General features: G+C 38.9%; 1 protein-coding gene across 1 annotated transcript in view; it reads right to left on the minus strand.

Annotated features, from left to right (window-relative positions):
• Positions 1–1,410: 1,410 nt before the first annotated feature.
• The window catches only part of GABRR3 (gamma-aminobutyric acid (GABA) A receptor, rho 3), a 49,484-nt gene continuing 28,820 nt past the window's right edge, over positions 1,411–22,074 (minus strand). The window contains exons 7-9 of the mRNA XM_011927619.1: positions 15,989–16,141; positions 7,499–7,695; positions 1,411–1,710 (exon numbers count right to left, since the gene is read on the minus strand). Of these exons, the coding sequence (XP_011783009.1) occupies positions 1,411–1,710; positions 7,499–7,695; positions 15,989–16,141 (650 nt within the window). The remainder of the gene's footprint in view (positions 1,711–7,498; positions 7,696–15,988; positions 16,142–22,074) is intronic.

Here is a 22,074-nt window from a genome sequence, read left to right on the forward strand (position 1 = left end):
CTGATCATAGGAGGTTTTTCTACTTAACAAACATTTATTTAATATCCACTTGACCTGGTTTACTTGGTTCAACCAAAGATATTAAGGATTACCATGGGATAAATACATTTTGTTCAGTTTTTTCACTCAATACAATACCTGGAAGCATCTCCAGTTGTTTATCAATTGAGAGCCCACATCCCTTTGGAGATGTTCTTTTCCTTTCTTTGGTATCCCCCTTTCAGAACTCACACAAGACAGTGTACATACCTCTATTTTAACATTCGTTACATGTGTTATAGCTCCAGTTCACTGTTCCTGTTGGCTATGCACTTAGAGAAGGCAGGAATGCTATTTCATATTCATTTTTTCAGTATGTAACACTTAGTAAAGTGCCTGGCACATGCAGGTGGTCAATAAACATTTGTTGAACAAAGTGATTAATTAAAAACCTCTAAAAAGCTGTGAAAACAATACATCGTCTACAAAATGCAAGATGTTATTATTGATGACTGATGTATTAATTTAACATTAGAATGAGAAGAATGAGTGGAAATTTAGCTTCCCCTCTCCACTTATGCTCATAAATATGTGAAACAATATTTATTTATTTATATATATTTATTTACTTTATTTTTTGAGATGGTGTCTCGCTCTGTCACCCAGGCTAGAGTGCAGTGGCGCAATCTCAGCTCACTACAACCTCTGCCTCCCACGTTCAAGTGATTCTCCTGCCTCAACCTCCCGAGTAGCACAGACTACAGGTGCATGTCAGCATGCTCACTAATTTTTGTATTTTTAGTAGAGACAGGGTTTCAACATGTTGGCCATGCTGGTCTTGAACTCCTGACCTCAAATGATCTGTCCACCTCAGCCTCCCAAAGTGTTGGGATAACAGGCATGAGCCACTGCACCTGGCCTGAAACAATATTTAAATAAGAATAAAGACTTGACTGGAGAAGGAGATTGGAGATCCTTCATAGGATTCTTGACTGTGTGAGTGCAGGTGATGCCACCTCAACGTGGATGTTCTTGCCTAAGGATGGTTGAGCTCTGGTAGATAACCAGGCACTTGGCTGGCAGTAAGAAACAAAATATCCTTGAATTATTGTTTATAGTCCAGCTTTCTTCCCTAATTAAATAAAGAACATTTCATGAAGAAAGAAGGAGGGTTCACATGAAGTAGTTATAAAGCCCTTCCCAACGGAAAACTGTTTTTCCCGTAATACACATGCCTGTGACTCTTATTTATGGAGTCAAACTTTTCTAGGGCCTAAACTCTTAGATATAAATAAGTCAGCTTTCAAATTTTCATTAGGGCAGGAGAGGTGACTGGCTCCCAGTTCCATCTAGGACTATCCACCTCATATTCAAGAGTTTTGTTTTGAAACATCGTCTGGCTTTAAAGTTGTATACATGTGAAATTCCCCTTCATACATATACACCCCAGTAAAACAAATTAAATAAAATATACACAACGGGGAATAAAATCCTAGAATAGGTGTCAATGACATGGTTGTTTTCCAGAATGATTCTACCAACATGTCCTCCTAGGGATTTTCTTCTCTTTATCCGAGATGAATCGGTGCTGGGGCTGCGTATCGATTTTCTTCTCATGAAGTCTTCTGAGTTTAGAGAGGGGGAAGTCTGGTCCATGTCAATCTCGCTGTCATGGTAACAACCATCGAAGGCCATGGCTTGAACTGCATCAATATTGTACATCCTAGAAATCTGTCAAAAAAATAATTTTTTAAGTAGGTCTTGAATATGGTTTTACAAATAGGAATTATAGTAAATAGTGTTAATAAAGTTAAATATGATTTATCAGAACAGCAATATCAGCCAATTGGATTTGTTTTTCAACTTATTTTTCCTCTTTGTAGAAAATATAACACTATCCTCAGTCAGTGTATATACATTTTTTGGTCCAAAACTAAAACCATGTCATCGGTGATGCATTTATGCTTGGGGATGGGATAAGGAAAGGTTTTAGCTGCTCCATTCAAATGCAAATTAGCCAGGCCTTCCCATTTTTGCTTAAGAGCACCTATAAATGATCCTAACATAGCCCAATTAAACAACATAGAATTGGTTTATTTTTCTGAAGGAGCAAATTATCAATGCTTTCTGGCTCCAGTATCTGATTGAACCAAAACTAAAATTTTCTTTAAGTTTTCACTCTGAGGAAGATAGTTCTCACTAGTTTAGAGCCGTGTCTACAAAGCAGCTGTTACTAATTGCTCTTGGAGAAAACAAAATCACTTCTTGATTCATAGGGAAGTTCAAAAATGAACAAATAGAGAGAGGCTACTACTGGATGAAATTATTAAGAATTCAAATCGGAGGCTGCAGAATAAATTCTGCCAAAACATGTATTTGATTTATAGTGATTTCAAAACCTAATATTTTTCAAAAGACATGAAGACTCTTTTGTGCAGTCAGTGAACTAATTAAGGACCCATACTTGAGTTATGTTGTCCCTTTTTTTAACTTTTAAATTAAAATTTATTATTATTTTTTATTTATCGAGACAGGGTCTCGCTCTATCATCTAGGCTCGAGTGCAGTGGTGTGATTATAGCTCACTGCAGACTTGATCTCCTTGGTTCAAGTGATCATTTCCGCCTCAGTTTCCTGAGGAGATGGGACTATAGACACACATCACTACACTAGGCTAATTTTTTTTTTCACTCATTCTCTTTTATTTAAGCAGGGCTTGATCAGAAAGAAGAGCTCAGAGGAGTGAGGCAACACCAACACCGGGGCATACGATTCATCCAAGGCTCCCCGGACACCAGTTCCAGCCCAGATGGGGCTTGAAGTGGCTTGGAGTACCCTGCCATGCTGGGGCAATGGAAAACATGAAAGCCAAACCTTAGGACCCGAAGAGTAATATGTCTGCAAAGGCATCATCACTGTCGGGCACCCCTTGCAGACGTACACAAAATAGATACATCCCCAGAGATAGTATTTTATTTTATTTTTAGTAGAGATGAGGTCCTGTTATGTTGCTGAAGCTAGTCTTCAACTCCTGAGCTTAGGCAATCCTTCTGCCTTGGCCTCCGAAAGTGCTGGGATTACAGGCATGAGCTACCACACCCGGCCAAGAAAGCAAATAGTTATCTTTCCTCTTTCTGAGCAATGGTCAGCACCAGGGATACGTTTTCCAGACCGGCTGTTCTTCCAGTTCTGAGTATCTCGGGGAGGGAGGCGGTAGGAATGTGTATATGAACATGATGGTAGTGGGTGGTAGTGGTGTGTGGTGGTGGATGGTAATAATGTGAGATGGATGGTGGTGGCAGATGATGGAGGTGGCAGATGATGGAGGTGGTGAGTGCTGGTGGTGCGTGGTGGGTGGTGGTGGTGGTGAATGGTGGTGGTGGATGGTTGTGGTGGTGAATGGTGGTGGTGGGTGATAGATGGTAGGTGGTGTTGTGTGGTGGTAGGTATTGGTGTCTGGTGGTAATGGTAGATGGTGTTCATGATGGTGGTGTTTGGTAGTGGTGGATGGTGGTCATGGTGGGTGGTGGTAAGTGGTAATGGTGGATGGTGATGGATGATAGTGAGTGGTGGGTGGTAGGTGGTGAATGGTGGTAGTGGTGGACAGTGGTAGTGGTGAATGGTGGTGGTGGGTGGTGAGTGGTGGTGAATGGGGGTGGTGGTGGTAGGTGGTGGTGGGGGTGGTAGATGGTAGTGGTCGTGGTTGGTGGTGTTGGTAGGTGGTGGATGGTGGTGAGGGTATATGGTAGTGGTGGTGGGTGGTGAGGGGTGGTGATGGTGGTGGATGGTGTTGGTGATGGTATCGGTGGATGTTGGGTGATGGTGGTAGATGATGGTGTTGGATAATGGTGGTGGGTGATAGTAGGATGTAGTGGTGGTTGATATGAGGGGTGGTGGTTGGTGATGTTAGTAGATGGTGGTGGTACTGGTGGATGGTGGTGGTGGATGGTGGTGAACAGTGGTTGATGATGGTGTTGGGGGTGGGGATGGTGGTGGTGGATATGGGGGATGGTGTGGTAGCAGGTGATAAGTGGTGGTTGGTAGTAAGTTGTGGTCAGCGGGTGAGCGGGTGGTGTGCAGTGGTGTTGGATGATGGTTGGGGTAGACAGTGGTAGTGGGTGGTAAGTGATGGGTGGTGAGCGGTGGTGGTGGGTGGTGGGTGGTGGTGTTGGTGGATGGTGGTAGAGGGTGGATGGTGCTGGGTGGTGGATGATGGTGGTGGGTGGTGGATGGTAGTGGTAACGGTGGTAGGGGAGTGATGAAAACAAGTTTTGCCTGATTTGTTTTCATACAGAGGAACTCCATTGTGAGGCCTAACACTCCAGCCCTTTCTCATGGTCCCTCGGTCACTCTACTGTACTGGTCTGGGAAAAGAAACTGGCATGTTTTGCTCAGTCCCTTTAGAGTCCTCCATTTGGTGTCTGCATTGGTGTCCAGGTTTCTTCTCTGAAATGAAGTGAAAAGATACTGTCCTTCCAGGGATAAGCCTGAACATTGTTTTGCCAGTGACCAAGACAGTGAGTACATCTAAGCTAGTGATGAAATATTAGTGAGCCCTCCTGTTCACAGATCTAAGCAACTTCTCCAAACTGCTTGACATTGTTATATCCATATATCTGGCTCCCACAACTGGCTCCCCAATACTGGTTTCCAACTCCATATGTATAGAGAGGTGTCATTTGTTAGCCCCCAAACCCACAGACATTTCTTCTACCCAGCCCCTCTCATTGCATCCTATTTCTTCCAAGGGATCTCATCTCACTGGATTTGTTCCCACTCTTCCTAGTAATACTGTTATTCCGTCAGGGCAGGTGTTCTGGGCACTACTCACAATAAGAACTTCCATTTGTATAGCACTTTATTGGCAAAGATTTTAGGCCCTTTACTATATCACTTGATCATCACAACAGCCCTGTGAAGTAAATGGGGAAGAAATGACACCATTGTGTAAGCACAGAAGGGGTTTAGGAGACTTAACCTGGAACACAAAGCTGGGATGTGGTGGATTTGGTTTGCCATCAAGACTTCCTCTTCTTTTTTTTTTTTTTTTTTTGAGACAGTGTCTTCCTCTGTCACCCAGGCTGGAGTGTAGTGGTGCAATCACAGCTCACTGCAACCTTGCCTCCCAGGTTCAAACAATTCTCCTGCCTGAGCCTCATGAGTAGCTGGGATTACAGGTGCCCACCACACGCCCGGCTAATTTTTGTATTTTTAGTAGACATGGGGTTTCATGTTGGCCAGGATGGTCTGGAATTCCTGACCTTAAGAAATCCACCTGCCTCAGCCTCCCAAAGTGCTGGCGTGAGCCACTGCACCTGGCCTGCCATCTCTTCTTCTGACTTCAATCATTTCTTCGTTTTGTCCCACAAAGATATGAATGGCAAATAGGACATTCCTTTGAGATAATTGCATTTATTTGAGATAATTGAGGATGCTTAGAATGGTGGTTTCCAAGTCCTGGGGGTTGGGGAATATGGGAAGTTGCTCTTTGATGGGTATAGAGTTTCAGTTGTGTGAGATGAAAGAGCTCTGGAGATTGGCTGCACCACAATGTGAATATACTTAACACTACTGAACTGCACACTTAAAAAATCAATTCAGATTATAAAATCTAAGTTATAGTAATTTTACAATTAAAAATTGAAAAATAATTTTAAAAATGGAGGATGCTTATTACCTGGAAAGAAGTTCTGCATAGTGATACACAAAAAGATGGTGTATAATATCAACAAGTATAAAACAATCAGGCAGTGTGAACATATGTTGTGCGGCAGGTCGGGGCAGGGAGTTGTAGATATTTTTGAGTTAAAGGACTAGATGGAGGTGAGCCAAAAGTACTTCAGTGCCTATTTCTTGTGTTAGCTACTCCCCGTATAAAAACAAAACAAAACAGGAAAAAAATTCTTTCCCTCCTTACACATTTTTCCTGTCACTTTTCACTTCACAGACTATCCAAATCATTGCTATCCAGTATGGGTAATAGACCAACAGCATCAGCATCACCTAGAGCTTATTAGCAATTCAGAGTCTCAGGTCCCACCCCAGACCTCCTGAATTAGAGTTTAACTAGGACCCAGGGGGTGCCCACGCACCACTGCCACATACTGCTCTAACAGCTCCTGGTTTCCTTACACCTGCATAGCACTTACTGCGGGTATGTATGTGACAGGCAAACATAGTCACATGCTGCTAGCAAAGAAATGAAAGCATCTGCAAGAAAACAAAATCAGCTATTTTTAGAGCTTTGACTCAAAGGATGTAAAATCAAAGGATGAAGTGAGCATTCCATATCTGAATTGCAACTGCAGTTCTGTTGGCTGAGAATCTGTTGGCAAATGACTTCATTTCACTAGAATTCTGCTTTTTCATTTATAAATAGAGATGATAATCTCTGTGAGATCTATACCAGGGGTTGACATGAAGGTTCGGTGTGAGAAGAGGATATAAAAACACTCTGAAAGTATGAGATGCTCTCAGAAGTAGAAAAAATATTAAATAATGTTTGGGTGTGTATAAATGCTCATGTAAAAATAACCTTAAACCAATGTGAATAGATTTCATTGAAGTTATGGGTATACGTGGATAGCTATTCTCTATATAGGATGTGTATGTATACATATATACTATATGCACATATATATGTGTGTGTATGTGTGTTTATTCTCTTAAGTGTAGACTAGAAACGAATGACTCTTATCAGTTAAGTTTCTGAAGTACAATATCTTACGTAAGTTCTTGTAAAAGCAGGGAACTGGTGCCCAAATCCTCTGTGAAATGAAGCAGGTAGAGAGCAATCTATCTGCATTTATTAAGCAATGTCACAAAAAACATGGATAACATTTAGAGCCCAGAAGGCACCTCATTTCTAGGATACTGTCGGGGGAAGAACCTCCCTTTATGCTCTACCACTCTCCTGAGTGACAAGAAGAGAAAAGTAAATGCTGGCTCTCGGTGGAGAGAAACGTATCATTTATTGGTTGAGAGTGCACACACGGCCTTTGAAGTCAAGGAGACCCAGAAGCAAAGCCTGATTCCTCTTCAGCTGTGTGACCTTGGCCAAGTTACCACCCAGCTGCATTCTGTGAAACGAGGGTGATAAAATACTGACCTTACCATGAGAGTTAACTGACACAATATGTTAGATGGTTCGTATGATGCCAATATATAATAAACCCCTATTATGTGTTAGCTATTATTATTATCATGATCATCCACTTGAAAGAATGTGGTTTGTATGTCAACCACTTTTATTCAAAGGGTACAGTTGGGGGAAAGGAGCATATTGAAAGAAATTCTGCACACACAAAAACTCCTGGTGAAGGTGAGTGAGGATGAGAAAACAGCCAGCACAGAGCAGAGAGTAAGGTTCAATGTTAAATTGTCACCATACTGTCAACTTGCCTCTTGACAAGCACATGGACTTAACACAAAGGCTTACAACACTGTCAAGAGAGGATGACAGATAAGGGTAGTCTTTTCCACATTCCCCAAGGGATCTGATAGTCAAAGCAAGGCTGTACCTTCCCTGTCTTCTTGAATTGTTTCCGCTCTTCCACCGTGGTGAGGTAGTTCACAGCTGCATACTCAATGACTGACAGGAACACGAGGAAGGAGCTGACCCACAGGTACACATCCACAGCCTTGAGGTAGGACACCTGGGGCGTGGAGGCGCTCACGGCCGTGATGATCGTGGACATGGTCAGCACTGTGGTGATTCCTGCCATTGGAGAATAGTGGCAAGCTCAGTGATATAGACATTCATTTCCAGGATCTGGTGCTGAATCACACCAGGGGATGCATTTCTAGAACAATATCAACCTGGTGATCCAAGAGGAGGGAAGGTGTGTGCATGTTGACCAAGTACATATCTTGAGCCTAAACAAACACTCTTCTTGGATTTTTCTTTCCGTCTCTTTTTCTTGCCCTCACCCTATTGTCCAGAAGGTTTGCTTTACTCCATTTAAGCCTTCACAGAAACCAGAGTCTGACATTTCTGTTTTCCACCCTCAGAGGGGCCTCTTCGAAGCAGGCCAGAAAGGTAAACATGTATTCAATTAAAAAAAATTCTAAAATCAGTTCCTCTAACCTTTCCCATTCTTTCACAATTTTTACTGTTCATAACTTGTCTTTATGTCTACCTTTAATATTTCATGCTTCCCTTTCCTTCTATTCCCCTCTCCCTTTCTGCTACTTTCCCTCTTCCTTTTCCTTTTTTCCCCTATTCCTTTTACTTCTTTGTTCCCTGGCATGATCATCAGAGGTAAGAAGATCAAAGTTCTGGGGAAAATGGAGAAAGAAGTGACTCTGAGATTTCCTTAATAAAATGCTGGCCATGGGGAGGGCCATTCAATGTCTACACTAATTTCTCAGAGGGATATTGCGAGAGTACCGCCTGGAGAGAAAGCATACTATTGTAAATATTTGAAATGTACTCTGGCTGGCATGGTTTTATTTCTTAATTTCCCACCAGGGAGGTGCAAATGGAATCCTTAATGATTTTTATAAGTTGTGAGGACATTGTAATGTCAACAGACAGAGTCCCAAACAGCAGGAAGACCACTGTGATTTACTCCTAAATGTACAGCCACAGCATGTGGACTGCTTTCACCAACACCTTTCTATCTTTTCTGTAATAATTCTGTTAGACTCTCATCTGAGACAGTCCCATATCAAACACAATGACAATTCTATGGAGCCATTCTATTTCAAATACGGTTTTTAGTTTGTATGATCAAGATCAACACAACTTGGCAATTTGACAGTACCATGGGAGGACTTGGAATCTCACCTTCACACTAATTTGAACTCCAGAATAAGAAACCTAAATGCGATTCCAGCTCTTAACATTGAACACAGGCCACTGTCTCATCAAGTCCCAGGTTTCCCCCAACAATGGTATTATCAACAATCTGCATATCAGAGGGTTCTGTCTGTATTCCCTGGCTCTGAAACATACTTGCTACATAAACACGAAGCAAAGCATGAACATGAAGCATGGAATTTTATTAAGCATGGAATTTTTATTAACATTACAGGTATAGCTGAAGCCAAGATTATTAAATAAAACCTGCTTACTTTTATCAAATATTTACCTACCACACATCTAGGTAAATAATTAGCCACACAGCAGAAAAGAAATAGGAACTGAGAGTGCCTAAGGGATTACCCCATATTTTGTCAGAGCAGAATGCAAATTCTTTTCAGAGTGCAGAATTATGCCAAGAGGCACAAAGAAGGCGCTGTGCCTTTACTGTGCCATACTGACATTTTCAGTATGCCAATGTCTTACTCTCTTCAACATTTCACTGGTAGGAAGTGAAGGAATCATGAACTAATATTCCCACTTCGGTGCTAACCTCATTAGTTCAAACTTTTTGTTTGTTTGTTTGTTTTGTTTTTTTGAGATGGAGTTTTGCTCTTGTCTCCCAGGCTGGCGTGCAGTGGCACGATCTCGGCTCATTGCAATCTCCGTCTCCTGGGTTCAAGTGATTCTCCTGTCTCAGCCTCCTGAGTAGCTGGGATTACAGGCATGCACCACCACCCTGGCTTATTTTGTATTTTTAGTAGAGAGGGGGTTTCTCCATGTTGATTACGCTGGTCTCAAACTCAAACCTCAGGTGATCTGCCTGCCTTGGCCTCCCAAAGTGCTGGGATTACAGGCGTCAGCCACTGTGCCTAGCTAAAAAATTTTCAATGTCTTCTTTCATTGTTTTTTTAAGATATAAATGATAGAATTTATTATTTTTTCAATGTGCAATAATATGGAGCTTAGTGGACAAAATAAGGATTTTGAGCAAACACACAAGTGTACATGCCTGATTGGTCTTGTCATGTACTTGAAATTGATAACTACTGGGCAAATAAAAAGGAATTGCACTATCTATATTTGCCAGAAAGCAATAAACTATTAATCATTTTCTCTAAAGGGTGCTTAATCCAACTAATTTACAATGGCCTTATTTATTTTAAAACCAGCATTCTAGATTTTCCTTCTTTAAGATGACCAATAAAAAAAAGAATTAGAGTGGAGAGGAGGGATTGTTGGGTAGGGGGAGTGAATGATGAGCAAACTGAGATGTAAATTCCTAAAGCAATAGAACTTGAAGTCAGGAGTATTATAGCCACATTAAATACACTTATTATGTCTTGAGCCACCCCTCAAAAATATATTAATCTTGACAAATAGTATCCCTTCCAAACTCGTTAAAGTTAACATCCCAATAAAGGAGTTTTGAATTATACGAAGTGACCGTTTAGTCAAAGGAAGGTCATGTGTTTGGATTAGAAAATCATCTTCTCCGCTACTGATGTTGCTACGCGTAGTTAGGAAAGTGTTATGAGAAAATATTTAGTCTGACCCTTTGACTCAGTTCCCCTGGGCTCTTGCAGCCTCACCCTATTAACTTTTAAAGACATGCATGGGGTCTTAAGAACCCTTTAGTCTGGGGAGAATCATGAATCTGTCAGTTTCATTGGCTATTTTCAGCCATGCATGGTGGAGAGTTTTGTTGACGGGTATGATAGCAGTAGGGCAGACAGGCATCACTTATGAAACCACTGAGTTTGTTCACCCCCTCACTAACTGTGTTGCAGGTAGTTGTTTTGAAGGGAGGGAGGTGTTTATATTCACCTTCAAGTGAGTAAAAATATTTTTCATATAGGCCTAGGCAGAAAGAAAATATTACACGATATGTAGGAAAGGAAGGGGGCTTGACATTCCAACATTTCTCTATGACCAGAAACTGACAGCCATTTTCTCATGAAGGTGGTGCAAGAGTACAGATAACTGTCATTAGAAATTCTCATAATCTCTGTGATGGTTAAATGCACTGCTCTTATCCAGTTGCCTAAGTATTCACTTTTCCAAGCATATGGCATATCCTCTGTTAGGAGACGTTTTTTCTCTGAGAGTGACTACAGGCCTGAAAACTTTGGTTATCTTCCTCTGCCATATCTGTTTTCCAGTAAAGGAGCCCGTTACTTAATGCATTCTATAGAGAATGGCATACCTCATGTAGAGGGATCAAGCAAGAATGATGGAGGCAAAGAAAGAAAGAGGAAAGTGGAAATGAGAGGAGAAAGTAAAATATTTAAACATCCTTGAACAACCTTATAATTGTCTCACACTCTCTCCACACAAAATTGAATGGAGAGACATAATTGTATTTTTGACCTATCACACATTCCAAGTTATGTTAGCTATTATCTCTTATGAGAATTGCCTAATCACAGTGGATACTTCTATACTACGTACCCTCTGTTGTTCTTTACCTGAAACATGGCAAATGTGGCAGGGCCTTCACCAGCAAATGAATCATCTTTTATCGTTTCCAGTTAGCAACTAAAAATATGGTGGTCTAAACACTGGCAACTTAACAACGACGTACTGAACATGAACTATGTGCAGGAGGACACTGTGCTACTCACTGAAGGAACAACAACAACAACAAAATGGTAATAGTGATCCTAGTCCTTAAGGAGCTCACATTCTAATAGAGGCCAAAAGATAAGCCACTCCTGTCCCACAGCAAAACACGAAATAGAGGAAGTAAGCTACTTAGGAGATACAGAAAGTGCCATGTGTTCAAAGATGACAGAGATCATGTGTGCTTGGAGTCATCACTAAAGGCTTTCGGCCATGTCGAGATGGCAGGATTTTGACAGAGAAAGACAGGTGGGGAGGAGGAGCCAATCATAATGCCAAAGGACACAATTCCAGATTCCATAATCCCAAAAGTTGAAACCCCAAAAGATCAAAATCTCTAAAGTCTAAAATACTAAAAATCACAATCTTGAAAGATCAAAATCCTGAAAATATTGTTCTAAAAATAATTTTGAAAAATTTAAAAGCTATTTATTTATATTTTAAAAAGGTTATTTAAGAAACATAAAAAAAGACATAACACTTCATAAGCCACTTTACACAGTAAAATAGGCAATAATAACACATGTATTTCTGTGAGCATAAACGCTCAGGTATACTAACAACAGTTGCACAGGCAGAACAGTTATGAGCAGATGAACCATACTGATAAAGAAGTAGGTCAAAAGGGAAACATATAAACGCATATCACTATGGTAGGTCATTGTAGGCACCCAGCTTTGTAACTGTGGTCATCTGAAACACCATGATGAACAACCTAAGTCTTCTGAGGATCGATCAAAAACCATGATGGTCGCCACCACATATTGCAGTCATGCAAAGAGCTGAGATCTCATGAAATTTTATCTTTCACAAATGCAGATGTACAAAAAGGACATGTCTCATTGATTGAGAAAGTTTCAACATTTTTACATACATGCACAATACTCACATGTGAAGTTAATCTGATAAAGCACTTTCATGGAGCTAAATTTGCAAAAATGCATAATACAAATTAGAACTCTCTAACAGTCTAATTTCTTTATATCTCTACTACTAGAAATGATGCAAAGATGAAATACACAGTGTAGAAAATTATAATAATATAATTCTGACAATTTAAAATAGTAAAAAAAAAAAAAAAAAAACTTAAGAAAAACAGACCAAAAACTAAAAAGAAAATTTCATGTATGAAACAGTGTATTACAGTGATAGGTTATAGGTTATAGGCAATTGCATGAAGATAGTGCATAGTAACTGGCCTAACATGATGTAATTATCCTGTGATTGTAATTTTTGAGATTTTAGACTTGAGAGATTTAGACTTTAGGGATTTTGATCTTTCAGGATTTCAACATTCAGGATTATGGCATTTGGTATTGTATCTTTTGAGATTATGATCCAAAGCAGTATAACGAATTATGTAAACATTTAGAAGATCTGTATAACTCGGTGAACCAATATTTTCCCAATGACCAACGCATCAGTGAAAAATCTATTCAAAGTGTAAGACAGACCAATGGATTGCAATCTAACAGAGTAGAAAATATTTGTTGACATGGTTCAGATAGCACATTGCAATTAAACTTTAAGGAACTATCACTTGCTGAGTTTTGGTGTAATGTGAAGGGAGGCTATCCACAATTATATGGAAAGACTATTAAAATACCACTCCCTTTTCAAACTATGTATCTGATGAGATCAGATTTCTTCCTATATTTCAACCAAAACCTATTGTGATAGACTGAATGAAGAAATAGAGATAAGAATCCAGTGCCCTCTATAAAGGTAGACATCAAATATTTGCAAAAATATTTACAAATGCCACTCTTCTCACTAAATGTTTTTGTTTTAGAAAAAATAATTATGCTTCATACAATGTTACCATGTTAACTTGTAATGAGTTGATTATTCCTAGTTTTAAGTGAATTAATACATGTTTTCAAATTCTACTTTAACATCTAATATGGCTGATAATGATAGACATGACCCACAGCAACAAAAGCTCTACACGGTCCTCGTTAATTTTTAAGATTGTGAATGGGTCCTAAGGCCATAGTTTGAGAATCACTGCCAAAGATTAAGAAGGAAATTGAGGTTTCAGATATGAAAGGCTCAACAAACTGGGAGGCCCCGAACAGAATGAGGAAAGTAAAGAGAATAAGTGGCTTCCCTGCTAACCCATCAAAGCAAGTTATTATTAAGACATGAACAGTATTATGTGAATTAGTTTGAAGGTTCTTTTTTCCGTGATGTAAGGGTTTGTCACAAAAAGCTAAATGGACTTGGGTAATGCATGAGAGAGTACCTAGAAAGGGAAAAGATAAGATTTAAAAGTGAGGCTGTTTATGCTTCACACTTTCACCTTCTTTCCTTACTGTCATCCAGCTACAGGGCTGTCGGCACATCCTTCATCCCTGAAGTCTGGGTTCCCAAGGAAAGACTCAGTTCTAAATAGGATGAATGCTTGCAGTACCTGAAGGTGAAATCCAGCATACAAATGAAAGTAACCAAATGGAACATGCTTACATAGGGATAGAAGCTGGAATAAAAAAGTTTGTTCCATTTGATAAGAGTCAAAAGTGAGCAGATCCTTGAGAGGGAGTTACTCACACTTAAGGAGTAGAAAAAAAAGCAGGAAAGAGAAAAGGAAAGAAAAGTCTTCGGGAGGAGAAAAACCTCGACTAGTGGAGAGTATTGAAAACTAATGCATTGTGTGTGTGGTTGGTTTTATCCAATGCTGTGGGTCAGGTATCAAGCTAGGCAGTTGACATGATTAAATTAATTCTCCCATTTAATTCTCGTAGTGACCTTTAGGAGGTAGTATGAATAATTTCATTTTGCAGATGAGGAAGATGAGGCTGGAACTCTTGACCACTAAAGTTGGTCATAGATTTGGAGAGGATGCCTAATAATGTCAAGGAGAAAGTGAAGGAAGGAGGCAGAAGAGAAAAGGTAAGTGGGACAGATGAATAGGTATTCATAGGGACCTTCCAGAGAATTGGGCAGCACAGCATTTGCAAAGAGCTAGGGAAGCGGAGGGCAAAGTATCTTTGAAAAAAACAGCTGGGGGTGGTAGGAAGCAAAAGCCTGAGAGGGTAATAGTTTTATAGGAATAGTACTGTTCTCTTATTAAAATAATTTTTTTTTAAGTGGGAGAGGTACACTTCAGATTTGCATGCATTTTGCATACATCTGCATAGCAATTTCCTAACCCTAAGGGATCAGATGTGGTTGCAAGAAGCAGAGACTTTCAAGGGTGTCTTAAAAGTGTTTTAGTGTTCTCAATTCACTCCACCCTTCCATGGAAGTAGCTCTTATTGCTGTCATTTTCACAGTATAAGAGCAGAGCAGTCAAGTTCAGAAATCTGATTGAAAATCATGTTCATAAACCTTTATAGACTGAGTTCTTTTCTCATTGTGTCTCGAGGGCTGGAAACGTGCCCTTAGTCTTGTATTTGGGTCTATGCTGCCACACTGCAGTACTGAGGTTAGGGCACATGCTCTGATGTGAAGAAACAGTTCAAATAATTTAATTACTTATTCAGATGGTATTTTTTCCTTGAAGATATTCCAGTCTCAAATACTTGTAGATTGAATCTTTTAATAGGGAAAGGAGGTGAGCAAATTGTTAATATTAATAATTTATGTCTTTCAAATGATCTTTTGAAGTATGCATATAATTTGTGAACATTAACTTACAAACCACCCTTTCTGGAATGAATTGTGTGATAATTACAATAATTGTAACAATTATTATAATGGTAACAATCTTCTCTCTAGATAGAGCACTACAAATGAAAGAACAAAATCAGATAAAATGAGGGGGCTCTGCCCTGACCAGCAAAAAAGGCAAGTGGGATTATCTCTTGGGTTCTCATTAAGTAGCATGTCATCTAACTGCTTAGCTTGGTATCTTCCACTTTCTAAGGTCTCAATAATTGCTAAGTGGGTCTGAAATGGTTCCCATAAATCAGGGTGTGTGACAGAGGCATATAGCATGTTAGATGGTGTAGATAATCACCCCTGTGTAGTGACTTAATGAGGCTGGCAACGTCTCTCCACCTAAAATCTCTTGCCAACTAATATGCCACTGTACCTGAAATTCCACTGTGGTTGATTCTGATTTGGGCCTTTTAGTTACATCCTAATTTCTAATCAGTATTCATATTTTCAAATGCAAGCATCCCCTCCACATTCTTGTTAACCCACCAAGGTAATTTATTATTAATACACTAACAGTATAGTGGGAATTAGTTTGAAGGTTTTCCTTTCTGTGATGTAAGGGTTTGTCATGAAAAGTTAAATGGACTTGTGTAATGCATGGGGAGGTTTCCTTAAAAAAGAAAAGAGATAAGCTTTAAAAGTGAAGCTGTTTATGCTTCATAATTTCACCTCTTTCTTTCCTGTCACCCAACTGCAGGTCAGTCAGCAAAAACTTCATCCCTAAAATCTGGGTTCCCAAGGAAAGAACTCAATTACAATTTGCCCTTGAGGATGTCAAGACCAAAACTGCAACCTGGATGTTCATCTCTGACTATCCCACTAAACCACCACACTCTTTTCCTCTCCATGTATGACCCATTTTATTTACCTCCCTTGAACTTTCTCCCATGTTAGTATTTGATAAAGATGGGGAAAGATTTACCCAGGGAAACTCTTGCAGGAACAGCTCTTCGGTCAATCCAAAATGAAACCCATGAAAGCATCACCATCAATATGGCTGGGAAATAGGTTTGCAGCACAAAGAAGAAAATATGCCTCCTTAGCACAAAGTTGATGAAAAGCCTATTGTACCAACCTATGGAAAAAAGCCAAAGTTTTCATTAGAGCAAGCTTCCTCTTAGAAACACTGCACTTAGTGAAATGACCTGCTTCTTTAGACTCCAAGCCCTTGGGGACATGGAATTTGACATACTCGTCTCCATTTAGTTGGGCCTGGCCCTCCGTCAATGTTTGTTCAACCAGCTGAACTGCAGTTTGCTTAATTATTTGACTCAAAGATCCCCTTTAACTTCCAAACCCGCAGTTCAGGGATGAATAGTGGTTATATTTTGTGGGATGGCCTCTAAAGATCTTTCTCCACAATATATTGTGCTGTGGCGTTTCTGCAAGAGGGAAAGTCTTCAATACACGACTAATAATGGCATAAAAGAGCCAACAAACCATTTATTAGCTATAACAAATGAAAAGAAACATTTATCTGAATGAAAAGATTCACAGTAGGTACTAGGTCATTGGATTTTGACCTGGGATGGAGACAGCTGGGGATTCAAAGGGGAAAGAAAACGACATCTATAAGCTAGTTTTATAATTTTAAAGTCTCATGAATACCATAATTTGTGTATGACAAATCTGCCAAAAAGTAACCAACTGATGTTTCTTTGCTTCTTATTGAAATTATATAAACTCATGTTGGTAATATTGATTAAGTGTGCTAATTAAAAGCACCATTTGTGGTCACATCCACACGCACATTTTGTTCAGGTTTACCTCTCCCATTGACTACAAGGAAATTTAAAGCCAAATTTTCAGACATCTACCAGACTTCTCTGAGCACCATTCTTTAATGACCACGTACCAGGATATATATAATACCTTATCCTTGTTTTTCTTTTTTTCTCATACATTCTATTGTATATTACCTTGCTTTATTTCACAATAACTATGTGCCAATCTTGTTAAATCTTTACTAAAATAAGGCAATAAATGAGGAAACAAGAAAATACATCTTTTATGAATAAGTAGCAAGATTATGATTATTTTTTCCATGATAAATGCTGTTTATTTTCAGACAACATTATTCAAAATACAGGGACTATAGGTCAAAAGTTATAAAATAAAAATCATAGGTATTGCAGAGTTGGAAAACCCTTCTGCTAGTCTCAGTGGTAATTTCTTAGAAACCCAAGATGGCAAACCTATTAGATGGATCCCTTAAGTACTTAGGCATTTGGCCTAAGAAATACACCTGGCCAACCCACACTAAACTGGCAGACTCCACTCTTAGAATCCTATTCTCAATTCAATGTTCATTATCTTTTTCTTCCTTACCTAGTTCTAAGCTTCTAAGTCAGTTGATATATGTTCAGGAATATCAAACAATTTTATTACCAGGAGTAATAAAAGATACATACATAGTATATTATAAAGTTAAAATATAAGTTAGTTTTTAAGTTTCTCATTGTTTTGTATCACATATATCACAGCCCCAATTTATTACTGTATACCACCGAGAGTTTCAGTGATGGCTGTAGAGTACAATAACAGCTATCTGAACTTACAACTTTATATAATTATTGTCAGGTTAAAAGAAATAAGGAAAACCTGTGAAAGAAATTCAAAAGAAAGACAGTATTAATGTATATGATTTTCTGTTCATTATTAACTTGAAATAAAAGTAGTTAACTGCATCCTTTCTTTATTCATACTTTTCTGGAGAGCACCTTTTTTTTTTTTTTTCCTTTTGGTGGGGTGGGGGCAGGGTGGAGTAACCAAGAAGTAAAACTGCTGCTCTGCCTTGTGGTTTTAGACTAGGGGTGGTATTTTAGTTGAACCTGCAGGTCATGGGGAGTCCATTTCCCTAGCAGGAAAGGTGGTGCTGCCTTGGAACGTTGTGGAGCCTTCATTTTGGGTAGTACAATAAAGAGGAGTCTGATTCTATTTTTGATGTTTGACTGAGAAAAGCTCTTAAGCCCAACTTCTTCTTCTGCCCTACACCTGAGCAAGTTAATAAAAAAGACTAGGTCTCCCTTTTCTGGCACCTGTGAAAAGTTCAAACCATGCATCCTGTCCTACAACAGGCAGCTTCACCCTAGCTGCACCCCCTAGCTACCATAAAAATGCAAGCCAGTAGCCCCTTCCTATTCTCTCAAGCTATTTTTCATTTCAGACCTACTTGGGAACCTGCCCATCTCTCTCTAGAAAGCCTCATTATGTGAGTAATAAATCACTTCATACCCTTTTGTCATATGTATGGCATCATCAGTTTTGGCATCTGAACTAAATTTTGGATGGGGACGGGTACATCTGCTCCATCAGTTTGCCATACAGGAGAAAGAAGAGGAGTTAATAAAAGAGAGAAAATGACTAGAGAGTTGGCACCCAAGGAAATGAAGGACTGGGCCAGTATTTGGGGAGTCAGTCCCAAGACAAGAATAAAGAAGGTTTTTATACCTAGAGACAGTCACCTTCAATGGTCCTTTGAAAGTAGGCCTTAATACTCTCTATGAAAAGGATCAAGATAATGTGGATGAAAACAGGATGATGATAACAGCTACTAACTAATATTTATTGAGCCTCTATTATATGGCAGACAACATTCTAAGGTACTTAACTATATGACATCATGTATCCTCACAACCCTGTGATGTAGAGAGTATTTTGAAACCCATTTAAAGATGAGAAAGTTAAGGGTTAGAGAGATTAAGCAACTTGTCCAAGGTCACGTTGCTAAAAAATGATAGAGACAGGGTTTGAATTTAGGCAGTCTCTTTCTACTACTTATACATTTAGCCACTAGATTATGCTATGAAAAAAAAAATTATTCAATGCATCCCTTAGAGGCAGGAGTCATTTCTTTTTTCTTTGTAAATTTATAGTGCATGATTTTGAGGATTTTGAGAAAGGGACCAGGAGGCAGAAGCCCTCAACTGCTTGTTAATATTGCCAGGTCATGGTGATTTTTGAACAGTGGCAATGGTAGTGGTGAAGACCAAGGAAAAATAAAAAACACCCTGTTGTTCGGCTATAAAATGGAAACTAAGGTCCTATAACTATATTTCTGGCTCTTATAGCCAGAGTCAGATGTATAGTTTTTCCATAAAGTTGATATGGGAGTAGTAGTTGTGGCTGGTAGTTGTAAGGATAGGAGTGAAGAAAACAAATCAAAAATTATTTTTGAGGAAGCTAAAATATTTAAACAGGAAACTAGTCTGAAAAAGACACTTGAGTTTGACTGTCAGAAGATTATGTTTAATGATTCGTGGATAATGTGAGGCGGAGCTATCACACGCTCATGAACTAAAGTAAGTTTCTAAATGTAATCTTTCCGAAACCTAAGGGATGGTTAAATGAACCCAGATATGATTATTAATTTAATATTTGAATACAACTTCCAAAATGCTTCCCTTCTGCATTTTTCCTACCATCTCTGTCATTTAAAAAAATGGGTATATTGTAACAAATTAAAACATGCAAATGTTGAAAATCTCCCCAATTAGTACCTACTTCTCGGACGTATCTATTGTTAATCTTTTAACACACACACACACACACACACACACACACACATACACACACGATATGTATACATATGTACATAAACACTCATAAATATGGATAAATACATTCTTCAATAACAAATATGGGATTTTAAAAAATATATTCTTCTGTAACTTGCTTTTAAAAAATATTAATGTATTATGGATAACTCTCCATCTCATGTTACACAAAGTGTGTACATTTGAACCTAATCTATTTTTTTTCATTTTTCTTAGCAACAGGAATGTTATTTCTTAAAAATGTAACTACATTTGAATGTCACGGATGTGTAAGTTCATTTTAAAATGCAAGCATCTTTGGAAGCAGTAAGTTTTTCCATGCCAGTATTTTGCCTGGCTTTAGAGAGATTCTAAAACATGACCAGAAAAAGATGAAAATCAACTAGTGTTGGAGCTGCCTGGTAGGACTCAAAAAGTCTGACAAGCACCAATAAAATTGTAGTAGAGCAAATGGAATGACTTAGAGGTAAAGTTAGAATTTTCAAGTGAAATTTAACTTCTTGTTAAGAGGATGGTTGGATATATGTTACTGGATAATTGTGCTTTAAAAGCTAAAGAAATGCCATTGTTATTATTGTATATTTTGTATATGTTCTGTGCAGGAGACAATTCTTTTGCATTTCTACGCTTCATATATATCACATGATATTAGCATTAAACATTGCAAATATCTATTTACAATTTATCATATGCCAAAGTTATTTTATCACAGCAATAGTAAAATGAAAAAACATCCTATACATTATACTTCACATATATCATGGTTCATTGCACACATTCTTTTATTTAAATATTAATTTAATTTAGGATTAAGAACATTAAGAATCCTGACAAATATATGCCTATATTTATTCATATAAAGAAAGACAAAGTGAGAAAAGAAGGAGAAGGAGGAGCAGAAAAATATATCAAAATAATAACATAGTTTATCTCTATGAGGTTGGATTACAAAGAGATTTTCCTTTAAATTTTTCTGAGGTCTCTTCAAATTATCTAACATTTATTCATTCATTCAATAATTAGCCTTTGAGCATCAACTATGAGCCAGGGATATATCAGTGATCAAAACAAATAAATATGTGTTACTTATATAACCCGAAAAAGCAATAAACATGATTAAAATTGATAGTATCATTTGCTGAATCCAAAGCAATGTAGAGAGAATTTATTCTGGGTCTAAATAGCTAAATAGCTGTTGTTCCTAGAGAATCATTTAACTTCTCTGCAGTGTAAACTTCTACTTCTCTCTTAAAGTTACAGGTTTTTAGATAAAAACTTGATAACTACTCTCCAAGATCTAAGAACAGAGTGGAGAATCTCTGAAGAGAAAAGGCACCACCATCAAGGCAGAGTAAATAAAAGCATTCTAGCCAGGACAGCTCTGAAACTCAGGGACAGCTGTTGGCACACCTTCTGGCTAGCCTGAGCATGGCTGCATCGAATCTAAAATGGCATTTTATATGGATTCGGCCTAAAATGACCCAGAATATTAATATCCAGCAGGGGAGTGATAGTGGAGGGTGAGGAAGGTAGAGGGGAGCAGAAGGAGGCTACTTCCAACTTTAGTCAATGGGGATCATATATAACTTTAAAAGGTATCTTGGATAAAAGTTGTCAATTCAGAAATACATCTGTCACAGTAAAGAGTACTATACAGGCCCAATTTCGGATGGGTTTTCTGTTTGGGGCAATGATGCACTTTATGGATGGATTCATTCAACTCATTTTTGAGCATCTATCATGTGCCAAGCACATTCCAGGTACTGCAGAAGAAATGGTGAGCAAGGCAGACAGATTCCCTGCCCTTTTCCTGGCAAGACACTCACACAACAAAGCAGTCAAATAAATGTATAGTTCAGGTGATGGTAAGTGCTGTGATGACAGAGATAGGGAACGGTGAGAAGGGAAGCCTGTTTTACACAGGGTTGGTTTGGTTAGGAAAGCACTGTTTGAGAAGCTATTTGAACAAAGCTCTGACTGAAGTGAGGGAGCTGGGCATGAGAATATTGGGGGAAAACATTCCAGGCAAGGAGAGAAGAACGCCAAGCAGAGGCCCTGCAGATGGAATGAGGCAGGCAAGGAAAAAGGCCAGTGTCGGGAGAGTAGCAGGTGGTGAGGGGCAGAGGGAGTGGGTGAGTCCCACATTAGACAGGAGACTGATCATGTTGAGAAACTTCAATTTTGTTGTAAATGTGATGGAAAGACACTGGAAAGTTTAGAACAGGAAAGACTTGTGAACTTTACGTTCCAAAGAGATTACTCTGTCTGCTGTATTGAGACCGGAGAAGTCAAGAATGGAAGCAAGGCATCTAGTTAGAGATGGTTGCATGAGTGGGAAAGAAATGATGTATGGAAAGGTGGAGGTTGCTCCCTGTAAAAGGAGAGGAATGATGGTCCTGGCCAGAGGGGACACTTGCTTGGATTCTGGTCTTTTCACATGTTGTGGTGCTCT

Source organism: Colobus angolensis, unplaced genomic scaffold (genome assembly GCF_000951035.1).
Source record: "Colobus angolensis palliatus isolate OR3802 unplaced genomic scaffold, Cang.pa_1.0 Scaffold73, whole genome shotgun sequence".
Taxonomy (NCBI): domain Eukaryota; kingdom Metazoa; phylum Chordata; class Mammalia; order Primates; family Cercopithecidae; genus Colobus; species Colobus angolensis.